The 19,567-nt window shown below is 44.3% G+C and overlaps 1 protein-coding gene and 4 non-coding genes across 5 annotated transcripts; 1 reads left to right on the top strand and 4 right to left on the bottom strand.

Annotated features, from left to right (window-relative positions):
* Positions 1-512: 512 nt before the first annotated feature.
* Positions 513-1,043, bottom strand: RNASE12 (ribonuclease A family member 12 (inactive)). The gene has a single exon (XM_065871699.1). The coding sequence runs from the start codon at positions 1,041-1,043 to the stop codon at positions 513-515; it is 531 nt and encodes a 176-aa protein (XP_065727771.1).
* A 12,296-nt stretch (positions 1,044-13,339) lies between these two features.
* On the bottom strand, positions 13,340-13,411 carry TRNAP-AGG (transfer RNA proline (anticodon AGG)). Its single transcript has one exon. It is a non-coding gene; the product is annotated as a tRNA-Pro (tRNA).
* A 913-nt stretch (positions 13,412-14,324) lies between these two features.
* TRNAL-AAG (transfer RNA leucine (anticodon AAG)) lies at positions 14,325-14,406 on the top strand. The gene has a single exon. It is a non-coding gene; the product is annotated as a tRNA-Leu (tRNA).
* A 3,408-nt stretch (positions 14,407-17,814) lies between these two features.
* TRNAP-AGG (transfer RNA proline (anticodon AGG)) lies at positions 17,815-17,886 on the bottom strand. The gene has a single exon. It is a non-coding gene; the product is annotated as a tRNA-Pro (tRNA).
* Positions 17,887-18,214: 328 nt separating this feature from the next.
* TRNAT-UGU (transfer RNA threonine (anticodon UGU)) lies at positions 18,215-18,287 on the bottom strand. Its single transcript has one exon. It is a non-coding gene; the product is annotated as a tRNA-Thr (tRNA).
* Between the last annotated feature and the right edge of the window lie 1,280 nt (positions 18,288-19,567).

Raw genomic sequence — 19,567 nt, 5'->3', positions numbered from 1 at the left:
AAAAATAATTTTTTTTTTTAAATAACAGGGTCTGACCCTGCATTGGTACAACTTGTGTACCCCACCTCATCCTAAATCCAACCCTGTCAGAATGGGTCTTGATTTAAAATTCAGATATTTTGTTCATCAGGGATTTTTGCATTAATTTTGATTTTTAAAAATTTATTTCTCTATATTGCTCAGGGGGTTTTGGTGCTCCTTCAATTTTGCATGTGAAGTGAGTCCCTCACCTTACTTAATCCCAGTCCTGTGTAGGATTCACTCTTGGCTCTCATCAAATGAAAAAGGACAGGGAATTAAAACACATGCAGAGTTTATGGTTTAATTCGGTAGATTTTTTTTTTATTAAAGCAGAATAAAAAGATCCCAGCTCACCAATACTGAAAGGATAAATGCATTTCACTCAAGGCATGACCCCATGTCCACAATTCAGGTGTGCCTCAGGGAGAACCAGCATCAGTGCCTCTGCGAGAGGAGACGAGAGGGCGGCCAGCTCAGATGCTGGTCTCAGGTTATTCATCGTATCTCTGGATATTAACTGGCCCCATGTCATCACAAGTGACGACAATAAACCCCTCTGTGGGGGAAATGTGGTAGCAGGCAGGATATCTGGTGCCTTCAATGAGCTTGCAGACTGTCATTTTGAACTTGGTCTCACTCTGGAAGCAGGGAAGGGTGGAATGGTTTTGGCAAGCCACCTTCCTGAGAGAATTGCAAACACTGTTGATATTTCGAGGCCTCTTATGGACTAAGACATGCTCCTTTTTGCAGGTGTTGTTGGCTTCCTTGATGAGTCTTTGTATGATCGTGTGGTTGCAGTACCTTACAGGAACGTCACTCTGAGGGTAGTCCACATGCAACTGGTCTAAGGTTGCCGCCATTACTTCCTCATCCAGCTCATTTTCCCAGAATAGAAGCAGCAGGAAAAGTATCACCATTAGTATTACCAGGGGTATGAGGTCCTTCACATCTTTTGCTCTAACTCCTATAGAGTAAGAGGAGACAGAAAATATCAGAGGGTAATCATATTCCTCCAGCACCATCCCCTGACTTTGCTCCCCTAGCCTTTGATATTTTATTTCCTTCTCTCTGTTAGTGAAAATCCTGCTAACCCTGCAAGGTCCAGCTGGAGGTCCAGCTCCCCAAGAAAGCTGTTTCTGACCATTTCAGCTCTCGGAGTTTGGTACTGAACTGTTCTCTAATTTTTCCTGTTGTATTGTGTTTGTTGGCCTCCACAGCTCCTTGACAGTCAGTATCTCATCTCCTATTTCTCCTGAATCCATCAGAATGTTTAACACAGAGCAGAACATACAGAAGGTATTAAAAGTACGCTTGTCTGATTGTTTTATTCCTATTGCTGAATGACTTTCTTTCCCATAATTGTTTTAACCTTGATCCCACCAAAGTCAATATGCTTTTAGCGATTTCTATTAATCCGTTCTTCCCAATTCCTTCCTAATCTCTCCCTCTGTCAATCCTACTTGGTTCTGTGTTAGATCCTCTCACCTTTCCTTTTTGCTGTAACTCTCACAGGTAACATATCCTTGTGATCATGGATCCAAGAAAGTCCTTTGTGTCTCACTGTTCCCAGACAATAACTGGTAGGGTGCCATCTGTGTGTGGGGAGGCCAAGGGGGAAAAAGCAGAAAGGGAGGAGCCTGTAGGAGGGGAGTGTGCTTGGCTGCCAGTGGGAAGAGAAGTTACTTTCAGAGGGACAGTTGGGTAAGGCAGGTCCTGAATGTGTCCTCACTAAACAAGCGTTGACATTTCAAAACATGTATTATAGTCCTGAAGTGTGCCAGATGCAGTACTGTTTATTTTCCAAATTTTCATCAGTCCTTACTACAAACCTGTGAAGTAGCTGTTATCTCCATTTCATTAATGAAGAAATGAGTTGCAGAAAGTTTCAGGTAGAGATGTGAGATGGCAAGAGTAATAAAAATCTCACTTTCTCAATGCTTAACCCTTGAACTCCAGTTTCAGCAAGTTTCATTCCCACGTGGTGTCCAGGACAGGGCAGAAACAATTCCCTGACATTAACATTAGTCTTGATAAAGCCCCGGAATCCTGGCAAGTATGGTAATGATTTCCAAACTCTGCTGAACATTGGAATCTCCAAGGCATTTTTTAATGCCACCTTGAGGCATTCTGCTTTAATTAGTGTTGGGTAAGACCTGGAGTTGAGATTATTAAAAGCTTTCCCAGTGATTCTAATTTGCATCAAGATTTGAGAACCACTGAATAACAATATACTTGGGAGACCTACATGGAAAATTAGTAGATGAGGGCTTGGTAAAAGATAGTGAGTGGCTCAAGGTATTGAAACAATAGAATCCTTTTTGTTGCCAACATCTCCCAGTCTTTGATATAGGCATGGAAAAAATGGACTTAATTGTACTATTTCTTGCTCTGAAATGATTTCTTTTTTGGAAAGACAGCTACATAGCCTCCTTTGTATGTATCTGTGTCTTTCTAATTGTCAACTAGAAAGCTATTTGGGGGTTAAAACTTGTCTGGGAAAGACAGAGAATCCTAGAAAAGACTTCAAAGAATGTGTCTCTTTGTATGCAACAAAAACAAAAGCATAATTCAAGACCATGAAAGTGAACAAGCAGGAGGTTATTATTTACTTTCCAAAAACTTTCATTCTGGTTGTCCTTTCACAATTCAAACTGCTCTGTTATGGATATGTGTTGCAAAAATGCCACAACGGTGTAAGTACATAGTTATTAACTGTTGACAAAATTTTCAATTAACAGATTTTGATTTGCACACCATCTTGCAAAAACATTTCCATTGTATAAAAAGAACTCTTTCTACATATTGTAACATGTTCAATATTTCCTTCCAGGACTTCCAAGCAACCAAATTACAGATGTTATACTAAGTTTACAGGCAAGGAATCAACCCTTGTTACAAAATTTATCCTCAACTGAGGCAACTCGACCTACCTCTACATTTCAGAGTTTTACCCTCCTGAAATAGAGTTGAGACTGGTTTCAAATGTTTAATAGTGCTGGCAGCCGGAGAAAACATTTGTAATGCCTAAAACCAACTAAGGATTAACATCTGGAGATAAGGAATTCCTCCATATCAACAATAAAATGACACAAAAACTCCAGAGGAGAAAAGATTGTCAAAAGTTATAAAAAGTCAATTTCAGAAGAGGAAGATGAACAATGCTTAACTTCGTTAGTAATCAGATAAATGGAAATTAACATAACCAAAAGATATCGATTTATAACCATTGGATTATCAACAATTAGAAAATCTAATATTAAGTGCTGGAAAATATGCTACTGGGCAGGAGAATTGGTGTAGTCATATTGGAAACTAATCTGGAAGTATTTGGCAAAATTATAAATGGGTATAATCTGAGACTTTGTAAGCCTGTCCCGGGCATAGACTTCAACATAGTTCTTCCAGATGGAGTACGTGCAGGGATGTTCATCATGGCATAACTGGTGGCAGAAAAGAGCTAAAGGTAACTGAAATGTCCCTCATGAAGGGGATGGACAGGTAAACATGTGTTACATACATAAAATAAAATAGTATAAAACAGCTTCAAATAATGCACTAGCTTTACAAATAGCAACAGGCTATTTGGTGTGGTGTGAAAAAAAGAAACAATGAAAATCATTTCCAGTTGATTTAAATTGAAAACACGCATGCTTCAAAATAATACAAAAAATTTTCCAAGGACATACAATATTTAAGTAGGATGGAAGAACGTGAATTAAATACTCTAAGACAGATGCCCATGAGGATGAGAGAAATAGAAGCAGGGATAAGGAATAAAAAGGGAAAATAATAAAATGGAATAAAACAAAAGAGAGGCCTAGCATGGGCCATAAACAGGATATGATCAGCTCAATTCTGCGCACCTGAAGAGGGAAGGGAGGAAAGAAGAAAAGAGGGAAAGAAGGAAAGAAGGGGATGGAGGGGAAAGAGGAGGAAGAGGTGGAGAAGGGGAGGAAGAAACTGGGCCTATTATCAGATGACTGCATTTGACCTAAAGTTCCCACCACCCTCCCTTTGCTAAGCCTCAAGTCACCCTCAGGAGACTGCAGGAGGCAGGTAGCGGCTGGAGACAAATATTCGTGCCAGGATGTAAAACAACATGAGTAATTCCCCTCACCACTCATTTTGTCAAATTAATAAGCTCTCCTCCAGGACTGCTAGAAACCCACCCAGCTCCAGTATTGTCTGAGACTAGGCAACGGCTTAAAGGGACCGCAAAGGAAGTGAACACTCACTCTGGATGCCTTCAGCTGCCACGTGTGATGTTCAACCGTGTTGAGGCCACCAGTGGAGAGAACACATGAAGGGAGAGAAATTCTCAAAGAGCTCCGGCTGCTTCAGTGCCTTCAGAAAACTGTGGAGGTTATTCTGTCCTACAGAGGTGGTTGGCTACCCTTGCAAGACTTCTACGATTGCCCCATGCCATGCTCACCTTAAAGTCACACAGCAGATTGTAGTTTCCCCAAAATGGCCACAAAATATTTTCTATCCCACAGTCTCTTCCAGAGCCTTACCACTCCCTTAGCAAGAGGTGGAGTCTCTGTCCTTTCCTGAGAACCTGGGTGCGCCTCTGTCTGCTCCCACTTACACAGCACGGCATGACCTCTGAGCCGTGGTCACACAGCTTCCACTGGGCTGTGGTTCTCCTAGGACGTTGCCTCTGGGGGTCGCGTAGAAAGAAGTCTGACTGTGTCGAGGCCACATAGGGAGAGGCCACAGAGAGACAGAGATGCCCAGAATGCTCCACCTGTTTCAGCTCCCTGTGAATAAAACCACATGCGAGGCCTCGAGCAAGAACTGCCCAGTTGAGCTCAACCTCCAGATTCAGGAGCAAATGAGTGTTGTTATCGTTTTCGGCCACCATTTGGGGGTGATCTGTAAAGCAGCCATAGACAAACAGACTAGAGGGCTCAGCACTGTGACAAATCTCCCCAAGCAAATCCAATTCCACCGAGTTTTAGCAAATAATAGATACCACTGAAGTTTTCTTGGTTATAGAGTACAGGTTGTCTCGCAAACAAGACAAAACTAGTTTTTAAAATCTCCATCTGCGGTAAAACCCCCCAAGTTCCTTTTTAACTCCCCCATCTTTCTCCATCTCTGCCCTGAGAGCCTCCATTCTCCATGGTGCCAGCTCCTCTGTGTCTCCTGGATTCCACCTGCCCCTCTGTGCCCCCTACCTTCCAATCAATCGCCCTGTGACCAAAGAAAGACCCTTCCTGAGCATCGATTCACTTAAAAACTGAGTGAAGTATTGTAAGTAACAAATATTTTGCTACCCAGCAGGTATAGATCTTATTCTACAAACTCGGGCGAGAAAATTGGCATCACCTTATTGCTTCTATATCAAATTAAAACTACTTCTAGGTCTTTTGCCCTACTAATCTGGGGAGAAGGTCAACTTGGTCATTATTACAGTTTCCCTTTCCTCCCAGGGACCCAGGGGGATCTGGAAGGATACTGTCCTTGCTCCTTCCTACTATGGAACCTGTATGAGGCAACATCACTAACTGGGGGACAAACATTCTAGTTAGTTTCCCTTATAAAAACTCCTCGAGTACAGGGTTCAGATTCAGGATCTTGATTCATGGTTGTACTAAGACTTGGTTTCCTCAGTACTGACTATATGGGATTTTTGTCACTACTGTAAGGAACTTTTATCATTCACATGCTATTCCATTCAACGCATATTTATTGAACACCTACTTATGCCAGACACTATTCTAGACACTGGGACACATCAGTGAAAAGACAAAGATCCCGGGCTTCCCTGGTGGCGCAGTGGTTGAGCATCCGCCTGCCGATGCAGGGGACACGGATTCGTGCCCCGGTCCGGGAAGATCCTACATGCCATGGAGCGGCTGGGCCCGTGAGCCATGGCCGCTGAGCCTGCGCGTCCGGAGCCTGTGCTCCGCAATGGGAGAGGCCACAACAGTGAGAGGCCCGCGTACCTCAAAAAAAAAAAAAAAAAAAAAAAAAAGACAAAGATCCCTATCCCCCAACTGACTCTAAATCAATCCCTGAATATGAAAGTTGATAATTAAAATATAAGAATTGCACAGATATTCTGCCTAGCCCATAGGAACTATATTTCAGGGTAACCAAAGAGCTTTCATGTGGTAAGGGAAAGTTCTTCTTTACAGAAGAATAATAACTAATAGATATGAATAGAATGATAAAAATTTTAAAAGTCGCCATTATATAATCATTTATGAAATTATTAAGTCAGGCAAAAATTATTTGGTAGGTCGTAAAACCATTAGGAGAGAGGCTTATGGGAAACTTTGCAATGGAAGAGCTGGATGCCACCACCTGGGTATTCAGAGAAGTGAAAAGCTAGTTATTATGTGCCTTTTAATATGATGCCATAGGAAGTACACAGCATTGTTCAAGAAGTATCCTTGCCAAACAATTGAATCTAAATTAATTAAGCCCTAGATTTAACTTCCAGTGTATAGGAAATAAAGGAAAATGAGGCACATGTTAAATAATACCTCAAGGAAGCAATAAAACAAATCCAGATGGTGAGACATTCTGCAAGATACCCAACAAGTTTTTCAATTGGTAAGTGGCACGGAAACAAAGAGGGAGAAACTGTTATAGATGAAAAGAATCTTCAGATTTCAAATCTTACTGGAATTTATTATTATTATTATTTTTTGGCGGTATGTGGGCCTCTCACTGTTGTGGCCTCTCACGTTGCGGAGCACAGGCTCCGGACGCGCAGGCTCAGCAGCCATGGCACACGGGCCCAGCCGCTCCACGACATGTGGGATCTTCCCAGACCAGGGCCCGAACCTGTGGCCCCTGCAGCGGCAGGCGGGCTCTCAACCACTGCACCACCAGGGAAACCCCCAGCACCACTCTTAAGACAGAAGTTTGGAAGTACCTCTGGGTTGAGATCTGCTCTCCTTCCTCCCTGTTCAGTTTCAATAAGAAGCCCCCCAAACTATCTTCATCTACTACCATTCTTCATCTACACCATTATATAATGGTGTGGACAACAGTCAGAAGATAGATAGCTCAAGCTTCTTTCTAACCTTGGAAGTGGAGCTTGCCCATGAGGAAATTCATGCTGGTTCCCACAAACTCTCAGGCATTCGATGTAAGCCCATGTATCAAGAAATATCTCTGACTGCTGTGCAAAGGGCATGGGACTTTATCCGTTCCTCCAGGAATCCTTCTTTGAATTAACAACCTCCATCTTCTCCTTGAGTCTCCATATGAAGCCTTCCTTCAAGCTTCCTGTACACAACTTAGCATTAGTGATTACTGTGTGGTAATGGCAAAGGGTGTATTTGGCCTCCTGTCCCCTGTGCCAGTGTGTCACTGGAGAGCCAGAACGATGTACTTGCTTGCACTAGCACACTGCCTGGTACTCACGGGAGATCAAAAAAGGGTAAAGGATTTTAGATCCTTTTCTTTTGCCACTAACTAGCTGTGTGATCTTGGGAAAGCCATGTCACTTCTCAGAGTCCCAGTTTCTTTATCTCTAAAATGAAGGTGGTAGAAAAGAATGAAGGAAGAATTTGACTATCTACCTTTCTGCTGTCACAAACGAAGGCTTTGAACTACATTTAAATGACCTCAGTGACTATCCTCTTAAGATGACGATTCTCTGGTTACCACTTCTATTTCCCCCCACCTCCCTCCCTAAATCAAAAACACTAACTATTGCAAAAAAAAAAAAAAAAAAGGCATGAAGCACCCCTGTTCTGGGGGAGTTGATTGGCTACCCTTGGCACCTGCAGAGCTGTTTGCTAGACAAGCTGTTAATAGCAAGAGTCATGCAATACCTTCACAAGGCGCTCTGGGCGCTCTTCCAGCTGCCCTCCCACTACCTCCCTGTCTCTGTCCAGGTGAGGTAGACAGACTGGAGCTTGCATATATCCAAGAACGAGCTGCTCCTGATTTGGGCAGGACATGTCTGAATCAGAGGCTGTCATCAACCTCAGCCTTGCAGGTACAGCCCCAGGCTATTCACACAGGAGGAGGGAGGTCCTGTATTCCCTTGGGGGCAAACCAAGCCTTTTCTGTGTGTGTGTGTGTGATTTTACTTGTATTCCACAAATGACAGCCACCAGGTGATAGGCCAGGGGAGGTCAGGTTGCCCTAACCATATCAAACAGCTGCTTGGTAGGCCCTTCAGTTTCCCACTTCTGAGAATGCTTTGATCATAGCATACCTGGCTTCTTATGTGTGTCCCCAGGCTGAGCCCTCAACAGTTTCCTCTGAATTCTCATCGAGGAAGGAGCATTAACCCAGCTTTCCCCTACAGCACCTCCAAGCACATTCACAGCTGTCCTGCCATTCCCAGCTCTGCTCTCCTCTTGGGGGCCAGTTCCAGCTTCCCTGAAAATCAGATAAGATTCCTTGAAAGCAGATGAATGAATGATGGCTAATAATCACCAAGGCCCTAAAGAACCTAAAGAACCCAGATGCAATAAAAAATAAGTAAACAGGGCTTCCCTGGTGGCGCAGTGGTTGAGAGCCCGCCTGCCGATGCAGGGGACACGGGTTTGTGCCCCGGTCCGGGAAGATCCCACGTGCTGCGGAGCGGCTGGGCCCGTGAGCCATGGCCGCTGAGCCTGCGCGTCCGGAGCCTGTGCTCCGCAGAGGGAGAGGCCACAGCAGTTAGAGGCCCGCGTACCGCAAAAAAAAAAAAAAAAAAAAAAAAAGCAAACAATCAAAACCAAAAATAAAACCCACCACCAACAAAAAAACACCCTTCCTTTTCAAAAGTCTCCAGCTAGAACAAAATGAGCAGTGGTCTGGGAGTCATGAAAGCGAGGTTCCTATCTTCATACCGACTTTGCCACTAACTAGCTCTGTGACCCTGACCTGCATTCCACGGGCCTCACTGACTTCCTTTGAAGTGGCTCTGGGAGCTGGCAGAGTTGGTGGAATGCACAAGATAAAAACAGAGAACAATTTTAGAGTGGATAACACACATTCGGTCGTAACCTTCCCTGATGCAGGGCTCTGTGCTTGCTTATTAGAAAGCTGAAACGGGGGTCCCCATGGCTTTTTGTGCAAACCCTACTATATCACACTAATCTTTGTAAAACACAAATCTAGTTCTGTGCCTGTGCTCTCCACCCACACACCCACCTAAACGGTGTCAATAGCTTTTCATAAGTCTTTTTTTTTTCCCATAAGTCTTAAAATAATGACCACAGTCCCTACTGCTGCCTACCAGGCCTTGCAAGGAAGCCTCACCCAAACCACCCTTCCTCTCTCTGTCTATCTCCTTACACTCCCCTTTTCAGTCCCCTGAACTCATCAGGCTTCCTCCCAACTCAAGGTTTTAACACCTAGTTTCCTCATTATGTTCCTTACTCCATTCACCCCTCCCCATTCTACCTGCTTAAATCCTGTGTGTGCCTCCTTTCCTTAGACAAGCCTTCCCAGAAACCCCAGGGGAAGTGAACAGCCTCTGTTTTGCTTGCGTCACACTCTGTACTTTTCCTTTGTGGCCCTGATCACTAGCATAATAAATTAACTGTATTTCTTGGTTTTTGAAAAACTATTTGATTGTTTCATGAGGGCAGAAACCACATCTGTCTGGTTCCCTGAAGTAATCTCTGCTCCAAGCATAGTGCCTGGAATACAACAAATGTTCAACAAATGTTTGCTCAAAAAATACTCTTTAGGGCTTCCCTGGTGGCGCAGTGGTTGAGAGTCTACCTGCCGCGCGTCTGGAGCCTGTGCTCTGCAACGGGAGAGGCCACAACAGTGAGAGGCCCGCGTACAGCAAAAAAAAAAAAAAAATACTCTTTAAATACTGATTGAATGGAAGAATCCATGAGTAAATGTCCTAAAAGAACTAGATTTTGTTCTTTAACAATAGTATCAAAAAGCTATCCTTTGCAAAACTTAACAATCCTTTTTGATACTTTTGGTGGGACCCTGTAGCACCATATGGACATAAGATCAGAAAGATCAATAAAAGGAAAGAAAAATGTTGATTCACTTCTACCTGAAGACTTTAAATCTGTGATTGTCACTCTTAACTCTCACCTTTAGCTGTTGAAAGCAGCTCAAGAGTTTTGCTAGTGGTTGCTAGCTCTGTTTTCTGCTTTCCCTCTATAGCCATGGGATGCCATCTACTTTAATAAGTAGTTCAGCTTAATCCCATGAACACCATCTCCCTGGACAATAACACAGCTCTCTCCCCTATAAGTTCCACCTGCCTGTAATACACATGGAAGGATCAGCAAAAAGTAATGAGGTCCCTAGGAATTAATTTTTAATCTGCAAGACCTTAAAGGGAAGACCCGTGGTAATATTTGGTTTGTCCACAAGGGGGCAGATTTCAACTTGCGGTCATAGCTCCTGAGAGCAGCAGAGACACTGCCTATTCACATGTACTTTGTGACCATCAACAGCTTTTCACCCCCTGTTTCATATACTCCTGCCGGCATTCTCTCCACATGTGAGCAATGTCTCCTTAGGACTCATACTCAGAGTGACCCCTCATCACAAAACCTGGTCAAGTGAAGTTGATGAAGTCCTGCTGGGTTATACACCTCCTTCCCTAACCTTTTTCCTCTCCTCTGCAGTCTCCCTTTTATGGACTTTTGTTCCTCATCTTGTTAAGTCACTGGTTTTACATACTTTTACAGAATGGCTAAATGCAACCCTACAGAGTGACCTCAAAACACTGTCTGGTTCAGAATTTGCCCAAAGCCATGGAAGCCTGAAGCAGCCCTGTACTTCAGCATCTCTGCCTGGAGAAAGTTTGCAACAGAAGTCAATGGTGCTGATGCGCGACTTACAGCTGCGAGAGCCTACTTTGTGCCTTTCTTTATGTCCAGTTGGGAGAACTTTTCAACCCTTCTGTAAAGCATTCACAGGTCCATACTGTGGCCGAGAAGGAGAGCTGCTAGAGAATATATTTCAGGCATGGCCCTCCCTCAGCCTTTCCCAGAGGGTGGCACACACAGTGGATAACCCATACTGCAAGAGCCCTCTATTCAAGTCCCCAATACCTCCATGCTCCTTATTCCCCTCTGTGTCCAGGATCCGGGATTCCTTTTTGATTTAAAACAGTTCACACAGAGAATTCCCTGACTTCCAGTGGTTAGGACTCTGCTCTGTGGCAATAAATAAATAAATAAGTAAAATAAAACAATTCACACAATTCATTAAACAAATATTTATTGAGTATTTATTAGGTGTTAAGAACTGTTCCAGCCTCTGAACAGGAGGCTTTGGCAGTAAAAACAACAACAACAACAACGATGTCCTGTTCTTGTGGAGCTTCCATTCTCGTGGTTGGGGAGGGAGAATTCAACAAAGCGGGAGCAGCAGCAGAAGTCAGGTGGTGGTACGCGCAAAGAAGAAAATTAAAGTAGAGAAGGGGGAGTAGAGAGCAAAGGGGTGCTATTTCATGCGCAGTGGTCAGAGCCATGCAGATACGAAGCAGATAAGATTCAAAGCAGAGAGAAGAGCACGTGCAAAGTTACTGAGGTGGGAATCTCTGAGGAGTACTAGAGGCTAATGTAGTTAGCTGACAAAGGGAGAGACGGTAGGAGATGAGGTCAAAAAAGTGAGGGGAGTCCAAGAAATGGCGAAGTCATGTAGAGATTTTTAAAGCCATGGCAAGGAGTTTTAATATTATATGAAATGAAATGGAGATGCATCAAAGGATTTTAAGCAGAGCAATGGTCAGCTCTGTCCTAGGCTTTAATAGGACAAGTTCATGTGCCCAGTGTTAGCACAAGTTCATGTCCCCAATGCACAGTGAGGCCAGACATACTGAAATGTCGGAGTTTGGAGCAAGAGAAAGGTTTATTGCAGGGCCACGCAAGGAGCCGGCTGGCTCTTGCTCTAAAAAATCCGGCTCTCTGAAGGGTTTCGGCAAAGGATTTTTGAAAGCCAGGTGAGGGAGGGTGGTCGCAGGGTACGTGATCAGCTCATGCACAGTTCTCTGATTGGCTGATGGTGAGGAAACAGAGCGGTGTCACAGGGGTTAACATTATCAGTCCTTAGGCTCCAGGAGGCCTGGGGCTGTGTGCTCATGGTCATCAAGTAGTTAACATCTTCCATTTTGGGGGGGGCGGTTTCACATCTGTAAAACAACTCTGGAAATGTGCATCAAATACTGTTATCTAGGTATTTCAGAGAGGAGGTAAAGCAGAGGATATGGGGGAAGGCCTGTCCCGGGAAGGTCCCATAGGGTCCTACTTGGTTACATCTATGCTATGTTGAGAATAGACACCAGGGCCAACCAGGGAGGCTTGCTAAGGGGCTACTGCACTAGTGCAGGGGAGAGGTCATTGTGCTTTGGATTACAAAGGTGGTGGAGGAGGTGGTGAGAGGTGTTTGGACTCTGGAAATATTCTAAAAGTACAGCCAACATCATCTGTTACAGGACTGACCGAAGGTTATAAGAGGAAGCACTAAAAGATGATTCCAAGATTATTTGTTTCACAGTTTTTCCATATGTCTGAAGAGGTACTAGAAGTTAAATACTCAGGAGAATAATTAAGAGTGAGGTGAAAAATACCTGTGGTTTCTGGGTCTTGTTCATCAGGTGAGTCAGGGCACATCAGACTGAAATAAGAGGATGTGAACACTGCATACCCAGCAGGTAGGGAGCGAGTAGGGGTGAAGGGCATAACCATGTGGGGACCCCATCCTCAAAGACTCCAATGTAATTGGTTCGGTGTTGGACACCGCAGTGAATGGTTAAATCGTTTTACAGGTTAAGCCTCATCTGCAGGCAGGCTTGAGCGTCCCTGTTGAGAAGTTCACTCCCTGGGTGCTGCGTTACCAGCGACTCCCGTACCCCGACGCACACACCCAAGGGCCCTGGAATGTTAGGCTTGACTGAGGGAGGGAGTCCAGGCTTTCTTTGACGAGACACGTCGTCGCACTTGCTGACCTGCGGAGGTCCCAGCACCCAGTGGGCCCCCAGGCTTACAGTGGAGGAAAATTGAGGGTTATGCGAAGCTGTTAATATAAAATACACCTCCCTAAGTCCTGAAGGAACAATTCCTGGCTAATAACAAAAAAAACTACAAAAGAGAAATGATGGTTGATTTTAGAAATAATGATTTCGTAGAAGAAATACTGTATGAAATATACCTAATAACATGTCATTTATCCTCGTGAATTAATAATACAAGGAGCATTGGTCTAAAGATACATATAAATCTGCAATAGTGGATTATAAACTGGTGTTCATACTGTAATAGTAGCTACATAGGGTGCTTGCTTAATGTGATGGTGTTTAACATCAATAAATCAGAGGCTTTATGGGAGGTAAGGTAAAGACCAAGACCAAGACCAAGACCGCTGGCTAGGAAAAGTAGGGCTCGTCCGGGATTTGAACCCGGGACCTCTCGCACCCTAAGCGAGAATCATACCCCTAGACCAACGAGCCACGCAAGCCGTGTTTTCATATCTAAACTTTAGTATGGAAACTTTTCGCCACGTCCATGGTTGTAAACTCTTCTTTTACTAATTGTGGGCATGGATGACACCTAGTGGAGGAACAAATCACTGCACGCTCTCGTCCAAATTTCCGAATGCAGTGCCACACATCTTTTTTAGGAAAAAAGATTCAGGATCAACATTAATTGCGCTGCATATTTTCGCTTCCGAGTGGGCCAAAGATGCTGCGGGAATGATGGCAGGCAATCTCATCAGGGACAGTCACAGGCTGAGGGGTGATCCCGTGGCACTGGGGAGGGGAGAGGACCCGCGTTCCCAACAGGGCGTCTCCCTGACCGGTACCGACCTCTCTGCCCGCTGTCGGCCGGAGAGCTGGGCCCAATTCCGGAGACTTCTGGCTTCGGCACATTACTGACCTGTTCCTGGGCTCGGCCAGGCTGGGACGTCTCTGGCCCTGCCTTACATGCTATGGAACTCACCGCCTGGTTGAGCTTCCGCGTTTCCTCCGGGAAGATCCAGGCGCCTTCTCTCCGCAGGACCCCAGACTCAGCATCTCAAGTAGCGAAAGCTCTCGCCGTGTGGCGCCCTCCGTGGAGAGCCCGCCCGAGGCCCGAGAGGACCCCGACTCTCCCGGGTGACCAGCCTAGGTAGGCTCTCCGTACCCGTTAGAGCTAATAAAGGTTGTTGGGTCACTCGAGACTCCCTGCGCTTGTGTAATATGACTCTTTCCATCAATCTCAAGCACTGTGGCTACAAAGAAGAAAGAAAGCACAACAAATCGGGAAGAAAGGGGGAAAAAAGAGATACGAAGAGCCTCCTAAAAAGATAAATATATGAACCATGTGGCGTGAAGGGGAGGAGAGTGGAAGGTACAGGAAATGCTTCACAGATGTTTAATGTGGGGTAGCGTGGCCGAGCGGTCTAAGGCGCTGGATTAAGGCTCCAGTCTCTCCGGGGGCGTGGGTTCGAATCCCACCGCTGCCAAGTGGTTTTTGTAACACTCTTGGGTGTCACAGCCATGATATGCGCTGGTCCTGCCACTTAAAGACAGAGTTTATTTACTTTCCTCTCTTGTCCAACCGCTTGTCTATACTTGATAGAGAATCTGGGTTTGCAGTTTTGCGACTTCTCATGTTTCTGAGTCTTTCATAAGTCAAAGTTCTTTAATGATAGATATTAACACCATCGTAAGGTCATGATAATGCCTTTGAATCCATGGTTTCCCATTGGTAAGGTGCTAGGACTTTAATATAAACCTGTAAGCTTTGCTTTGCCTTTCTTCACTCAGCCAAAGGGCATATTATGAGCACTTTTATTGTTATTGGCACTGCTCTACTGTTGGGGGGGTACAGAAAAAATGAATAAAACACGATGCCTGCCCGCAAGGGAAGCTCACAAAGCACATTGGAAAAGTAAGCCATACTATTTGAAAACGGTCTCGGAACATTGTAAGACATCATCACGCACAAAACAAAGGCAGTGTAAAGGAAGGCAGTGTAGTGATGTGGTGTGGGTGTGGAAACGCCGGGCTCCGCTGCTGCTGTTAGACCACCAGAGTCCTATCCTCACACTACTAGCTGTGTGGCCTTAGGCAAATTGCTTATCTTCTGCGTGCCTCAGTTTCTTCATGTGTAACGTGGAGATTCCTCATGGAAATGTTATAAAACTTAGTTTGCACATGTAAGGTGCTTAGAACAGTTTGGCAATCAAAAAATGTTAAGTGTTTTCATTGCTTAAACACACCTTTTGCCACAATTCAGCCCACAGGGCTATCTCTTCCTTTTCTCCCATCTGGGTTGAAATTCCACTAAAGATTAGATAATAAAAGATCAAATTCTCCACAGAAAGCTACAGTAAAAATGTAGAAATGGGAAAGTCCTGTAATTATCAATATAGATATGTGTCATTCTGCTACCCACAGATATGCAGTTTAGTCGTTTTTTATTGAGGAGAAGCCTGAATTGGGTACTTGGGCCAAAGTGGAGAGACGAAGACTGATTTAGGCTCTCCATTTGTATTGTAAACCAAAACCATGGCTCCTGTCCTTTGGGAAGATTCCAATCTGAGTCTACAAAAGCCAAAAACAAATGCTGTTTAATTGTGGCTTCTGGAAGCCAGCAGGTGCACCCAGGAATATGGTAATATTCATTCATTCATTCATTATTAATCACCTACTATACGTGTACACAGGGCTAAGTGCTGAGGGTACTGCAGCGAGCATAACAAAATCTTTTCTCTTGTTGAGCTTACATCCTGAGAGGGGAGGAAAGAGAAGAAAAGAAGAAATAATTAAATGAATATAAATGTGTCAAGTAGTGATAAATGCTGTGAAGAAAAATAGATTTGTACAGGGGCTAGTGACAATTGGGGGCTATTTTGGAAAGAGTGGTCAAGGAAGATGTCTCGAAAGAGGTGGCGTTTGAGCACAGAAGGAATATCTGAAGGACTAATATTCCAGAAAGAGGAAACAGCAAGTGAAAGGTCCATAATAGGAACAAGGTCCATGTATTTGAGGAATAGTAAGAAGACCAGTGTAGCCAGAAGAACGAGTGAGAAGGAGGAGGAGGGGATTGGAGCTGGGCTCAGAGGGATAGTCAGGGCCAGAACATGCAACGGCAAGATTGTGGATTATATTCTATGTGTGAGAAGTTACTGGATGTTTTTGAACTGAAGAGATTTTTTTTTTGGCTTGTATTTTAATAGGATAATTCTGGCTGCTCTCTAGAGTAGGGAGTAGAGAGGAAGTAGGAAGACGAGTTAGAAGGCTATTGTGTGAGTACAGTCAAAAGATGAAGGAGACTAGGACTAGGGTACTAGCAGTGAATGTGTTGGGAAATGGATGAAGGTACACCCAATAGGCTTTGTTGGTAGATTGGATGTAATGTATAGGGGAACTGGATGAATGATGGATCTATTTTCTGAGACATGGATGGTGGTGGAAGGGCAGTTGGAAGAGGAGTGGCAGGAGATCAGGAGTAGCGTTTGAGACATGGTAAATTTCAGATACCTATAACTCATTCATGTGGGGCAAGCAGGTGACTATATGTACAAACCTAGGTCAAGTCTTATGATACAAATTTAAGGATCATCAGTATAGAGACGGTATTTAAAGCCAAATGATTGGATGAGTATATGTAGACTGATCCAAAAAGGAAGACAAGAAGACATCTGTAAATTGACAGTTCAGGAAAGCAGGGGCCAGCAAAAGAGACTAAAAAGTAGCCTCCTGAAATGAGGAGTATAGTATCCCTATGCTGCTGGGAAGTCGAGTATGATGAAGAGTGAGAACTAACCTTTAGATTTGGAAACAAAGTCATTAGTGACCTTGACAAGAGTGATCTCCGTGGAGTGGTGGAGATAAAAGTCTGATTATGATCTTGAAGGACTTGGAGATGCTATGTTTGTATGCTGATGGGAATGATCTTGCACACTGGGAGAAATAGTTGTTGTGTGTTAGGGGCTGTAGCAGGGAATGTTGATTGCAGAAATCAAGCCCTTGAGTAAGGGAGGGCAAAGGGGATTCATCTGATGAGAAAGTGAAGGAGTTGCCTTAAATAGGAGATGAGAAAGATGAGCCTTGAAACAGGAGGGAAGACAGAGAATATGAGTGTGGATGTCGGTGAACTGGCTGCAGGAAGGGGATATAGTTCACTTCTAAAGGAGTTATTCTTTTCTGTAATAGTTATTCACTTAATAAAGAAAGTTGATAAGGGTCCACAAAACATTTTTTAAAAATTTAGCCTTTAAAATTTGCCTTTGGGGATTTACATTCCCTCCTTTCTCTGCTGCTCTGCTAGAGTTAACAGAATTCGTTCCCTACTCCACAGGAGTGTTTTTTTTTTAAAAGAGGCGGAGGTGGGGGGGAGGAGAAAGAAAAGACACGACACTATATGATAATACATAAAAACTCCTTTAAACGATAATTATCACACTCATAAAATGGTGATTATGTTAGTATGTTTGAGATCCCAGTTCCCTTGGGGAGGAGGGGCGGGGGGGGATGGGGAACAGACCCCCGTATTTAGCACTATTTGACGTTGCCAAGCAGTCTCCCAAACACTATTTTATTTTACTGAACGGGGTCCCTGGAGATAGGCAGGGAAAGGGAACGTGTTACCATTTCCATTTCACAGCCGATGCACTGAGAGGTCAAGAGACTTACCCGCTCTCGGAACTGCCACGTCCGCCTACCCGCCGGGGAGAGTGGGGAACCGCTTCGTCAGACAGAATTCAATAGATAACTTGGAGCTGTCCCTAACTTTGCTATTTCACATCCTCGGGGGCCTTTGCTCAACTTTTCAAAGCAGAGTAAACAAAATGCTGTAACAGACGTATATTAAATAAGTTGTTTATTAGAAATGAAATACGTTATTTATTAGAAGCAGGAAAACAGGGCTCGTCCGGGATTTGAACCCGGGACCTCTCGCACCCTAAGCGAGAATCATACCCCTAGACCAACGAACCACGCTTGTCCCACCTTTTAATTCGGCCCCAAGGCTCACTCACGTCACTAGGCGTTTTTCGAAGAAATGTGAATCCGAGAGCCTTCTACTGGCAGGAATGCGTGTTTGTTAAGCCAGCTTGCACAAGCCTCACGCCGCCGAGAGGCATTTATCAGCAGCTATGGTGGATCCAGACCGGTAAAGCAGCAGGGGAATTATTATGCGTCCATTTTGCCTGAACATCCTCTCAGGCGCTGCCGAGGAGAGGTGGTATCTGCCGAGCACCGCCGCATTGGCACCGTCTTTCGGCCCCTGCCGCTTTGAGGCCTCGGAGGGAAAAATGATCCCGAAGGCCCCAGCGAGATTTGAACTCGCGACCCCTGGTTTACAAGACCAGTGCTCTAACCCCTGAGCTATGGAGCCTTCGCCCGAGGTACTCTTCTCTATCTTCCATGTTATAGATGTATTCAGTACGCCTGGCACCTGTCAAATGAAATAGAATTTTGACCCAGGCAAAAATCCAAGACATTCTACAAAACTGAAATTTTTCCGTGTCCCGTCAACCTCTCAGAAAGGCTCCACTTGGAGCAGAGCCACTACTAGACTGTCTTCTAGTCCCTTATCTTGATACTCTGCTGAGACATCGACGTCTGCGCCTCTGGTGCCCAGAAAGGATGCATAATACAAGAACTCTAGATACCTGGGCACACGGGAGACCCACCTGAGAATTAAGAGGCGCATATAGAGGTTATCTGATGGGCAGGGAGGTTATGGTGCACTCTCTTCCCTTAATATAGTGGTAAAATCTGCGGAGAAGGTGAGAAGAGGTTTACCACGCGGTTTTGTCCTTTCTGAACAGAGCCCCAGACCCTTGTTTGTGTATTGGAATTAATACCTCTCTCTCAAACAAAGGTCCAGGGTTAGGAGCAAGCAGGGAAAAGAGGTGCTGGGGAGGAAGATTTTAATCCTTCCTTAAAGACATATGGATTTACATATATCTTTGGTTTGAAAATAATACAATTTTTTTAAAGGATTGTGTTTTCACTTTTTAGAGACCCTGTTTTTGTAAGCTAGTAAACAGGAACTAAAATTTTATTTATTTAAATAGGTACAAAAAATCTTGTACCTATTTCTTACTGCAAATATAGTCATAGACTAGAACACTGGGGAAAAGGCACTGATTCACACAAGCCCAAGAAGTGAACCACTTCTGTTTAGTAAGGTTTAGATCCTCTGACCACAGGCCTGCTAGTGTACTCACTATTTTTTAATGTCATTTGTCAAAGATCATGAAGTCTGTAAGGAATCTGAAAGCTCATGGTTCATTGTCTCCGTTTATTTTCATTGCATAAATGTAAAACATGGTGACACTGACCTTACAAATATATAAGGAAGAGAAATTCCCTATTTAGACAGATAAAGTAAGGCCATTATGGCAGATAGTCTAGGTTCAGGGATGAGTCATGGGGAAGCATCACACTGCTGTCCTAAGGTGAGATGAAGGTGTACGACTGCCCAGGGCCAAGAATGTAATAGATCTTCTGTGGCTTGACAAGAACTGCTCCTCCCAACACTCCCTTGGTGTTCAGCCTTCAGTCTTTCTACACCAGGCAATATCCTCCACTCCCCCAACCCTCCACCCAATAGAACTACGAGGCTTTGTTTTAACTGACTGCTGTGCCCGTGAGAATCAAGAATCAGGT

The sequence above is a fragment of the Phocoena phocoena genome, chromosome 2 (genome assembly GCF_963924675.1).
Source record: "Phocoena phocoena chromosome 2, mPhoPho1.1, whole genome shotgun sequence".
NCBI lineage: Eukaryota > Metazoa > Chordata > Mammalia > Artiodactyla > Phocoenidae > Phocoena > Phocoena phocoena.
This window is presented reverse-complemented; position numbering and strand designations above follow the sequence as displayed.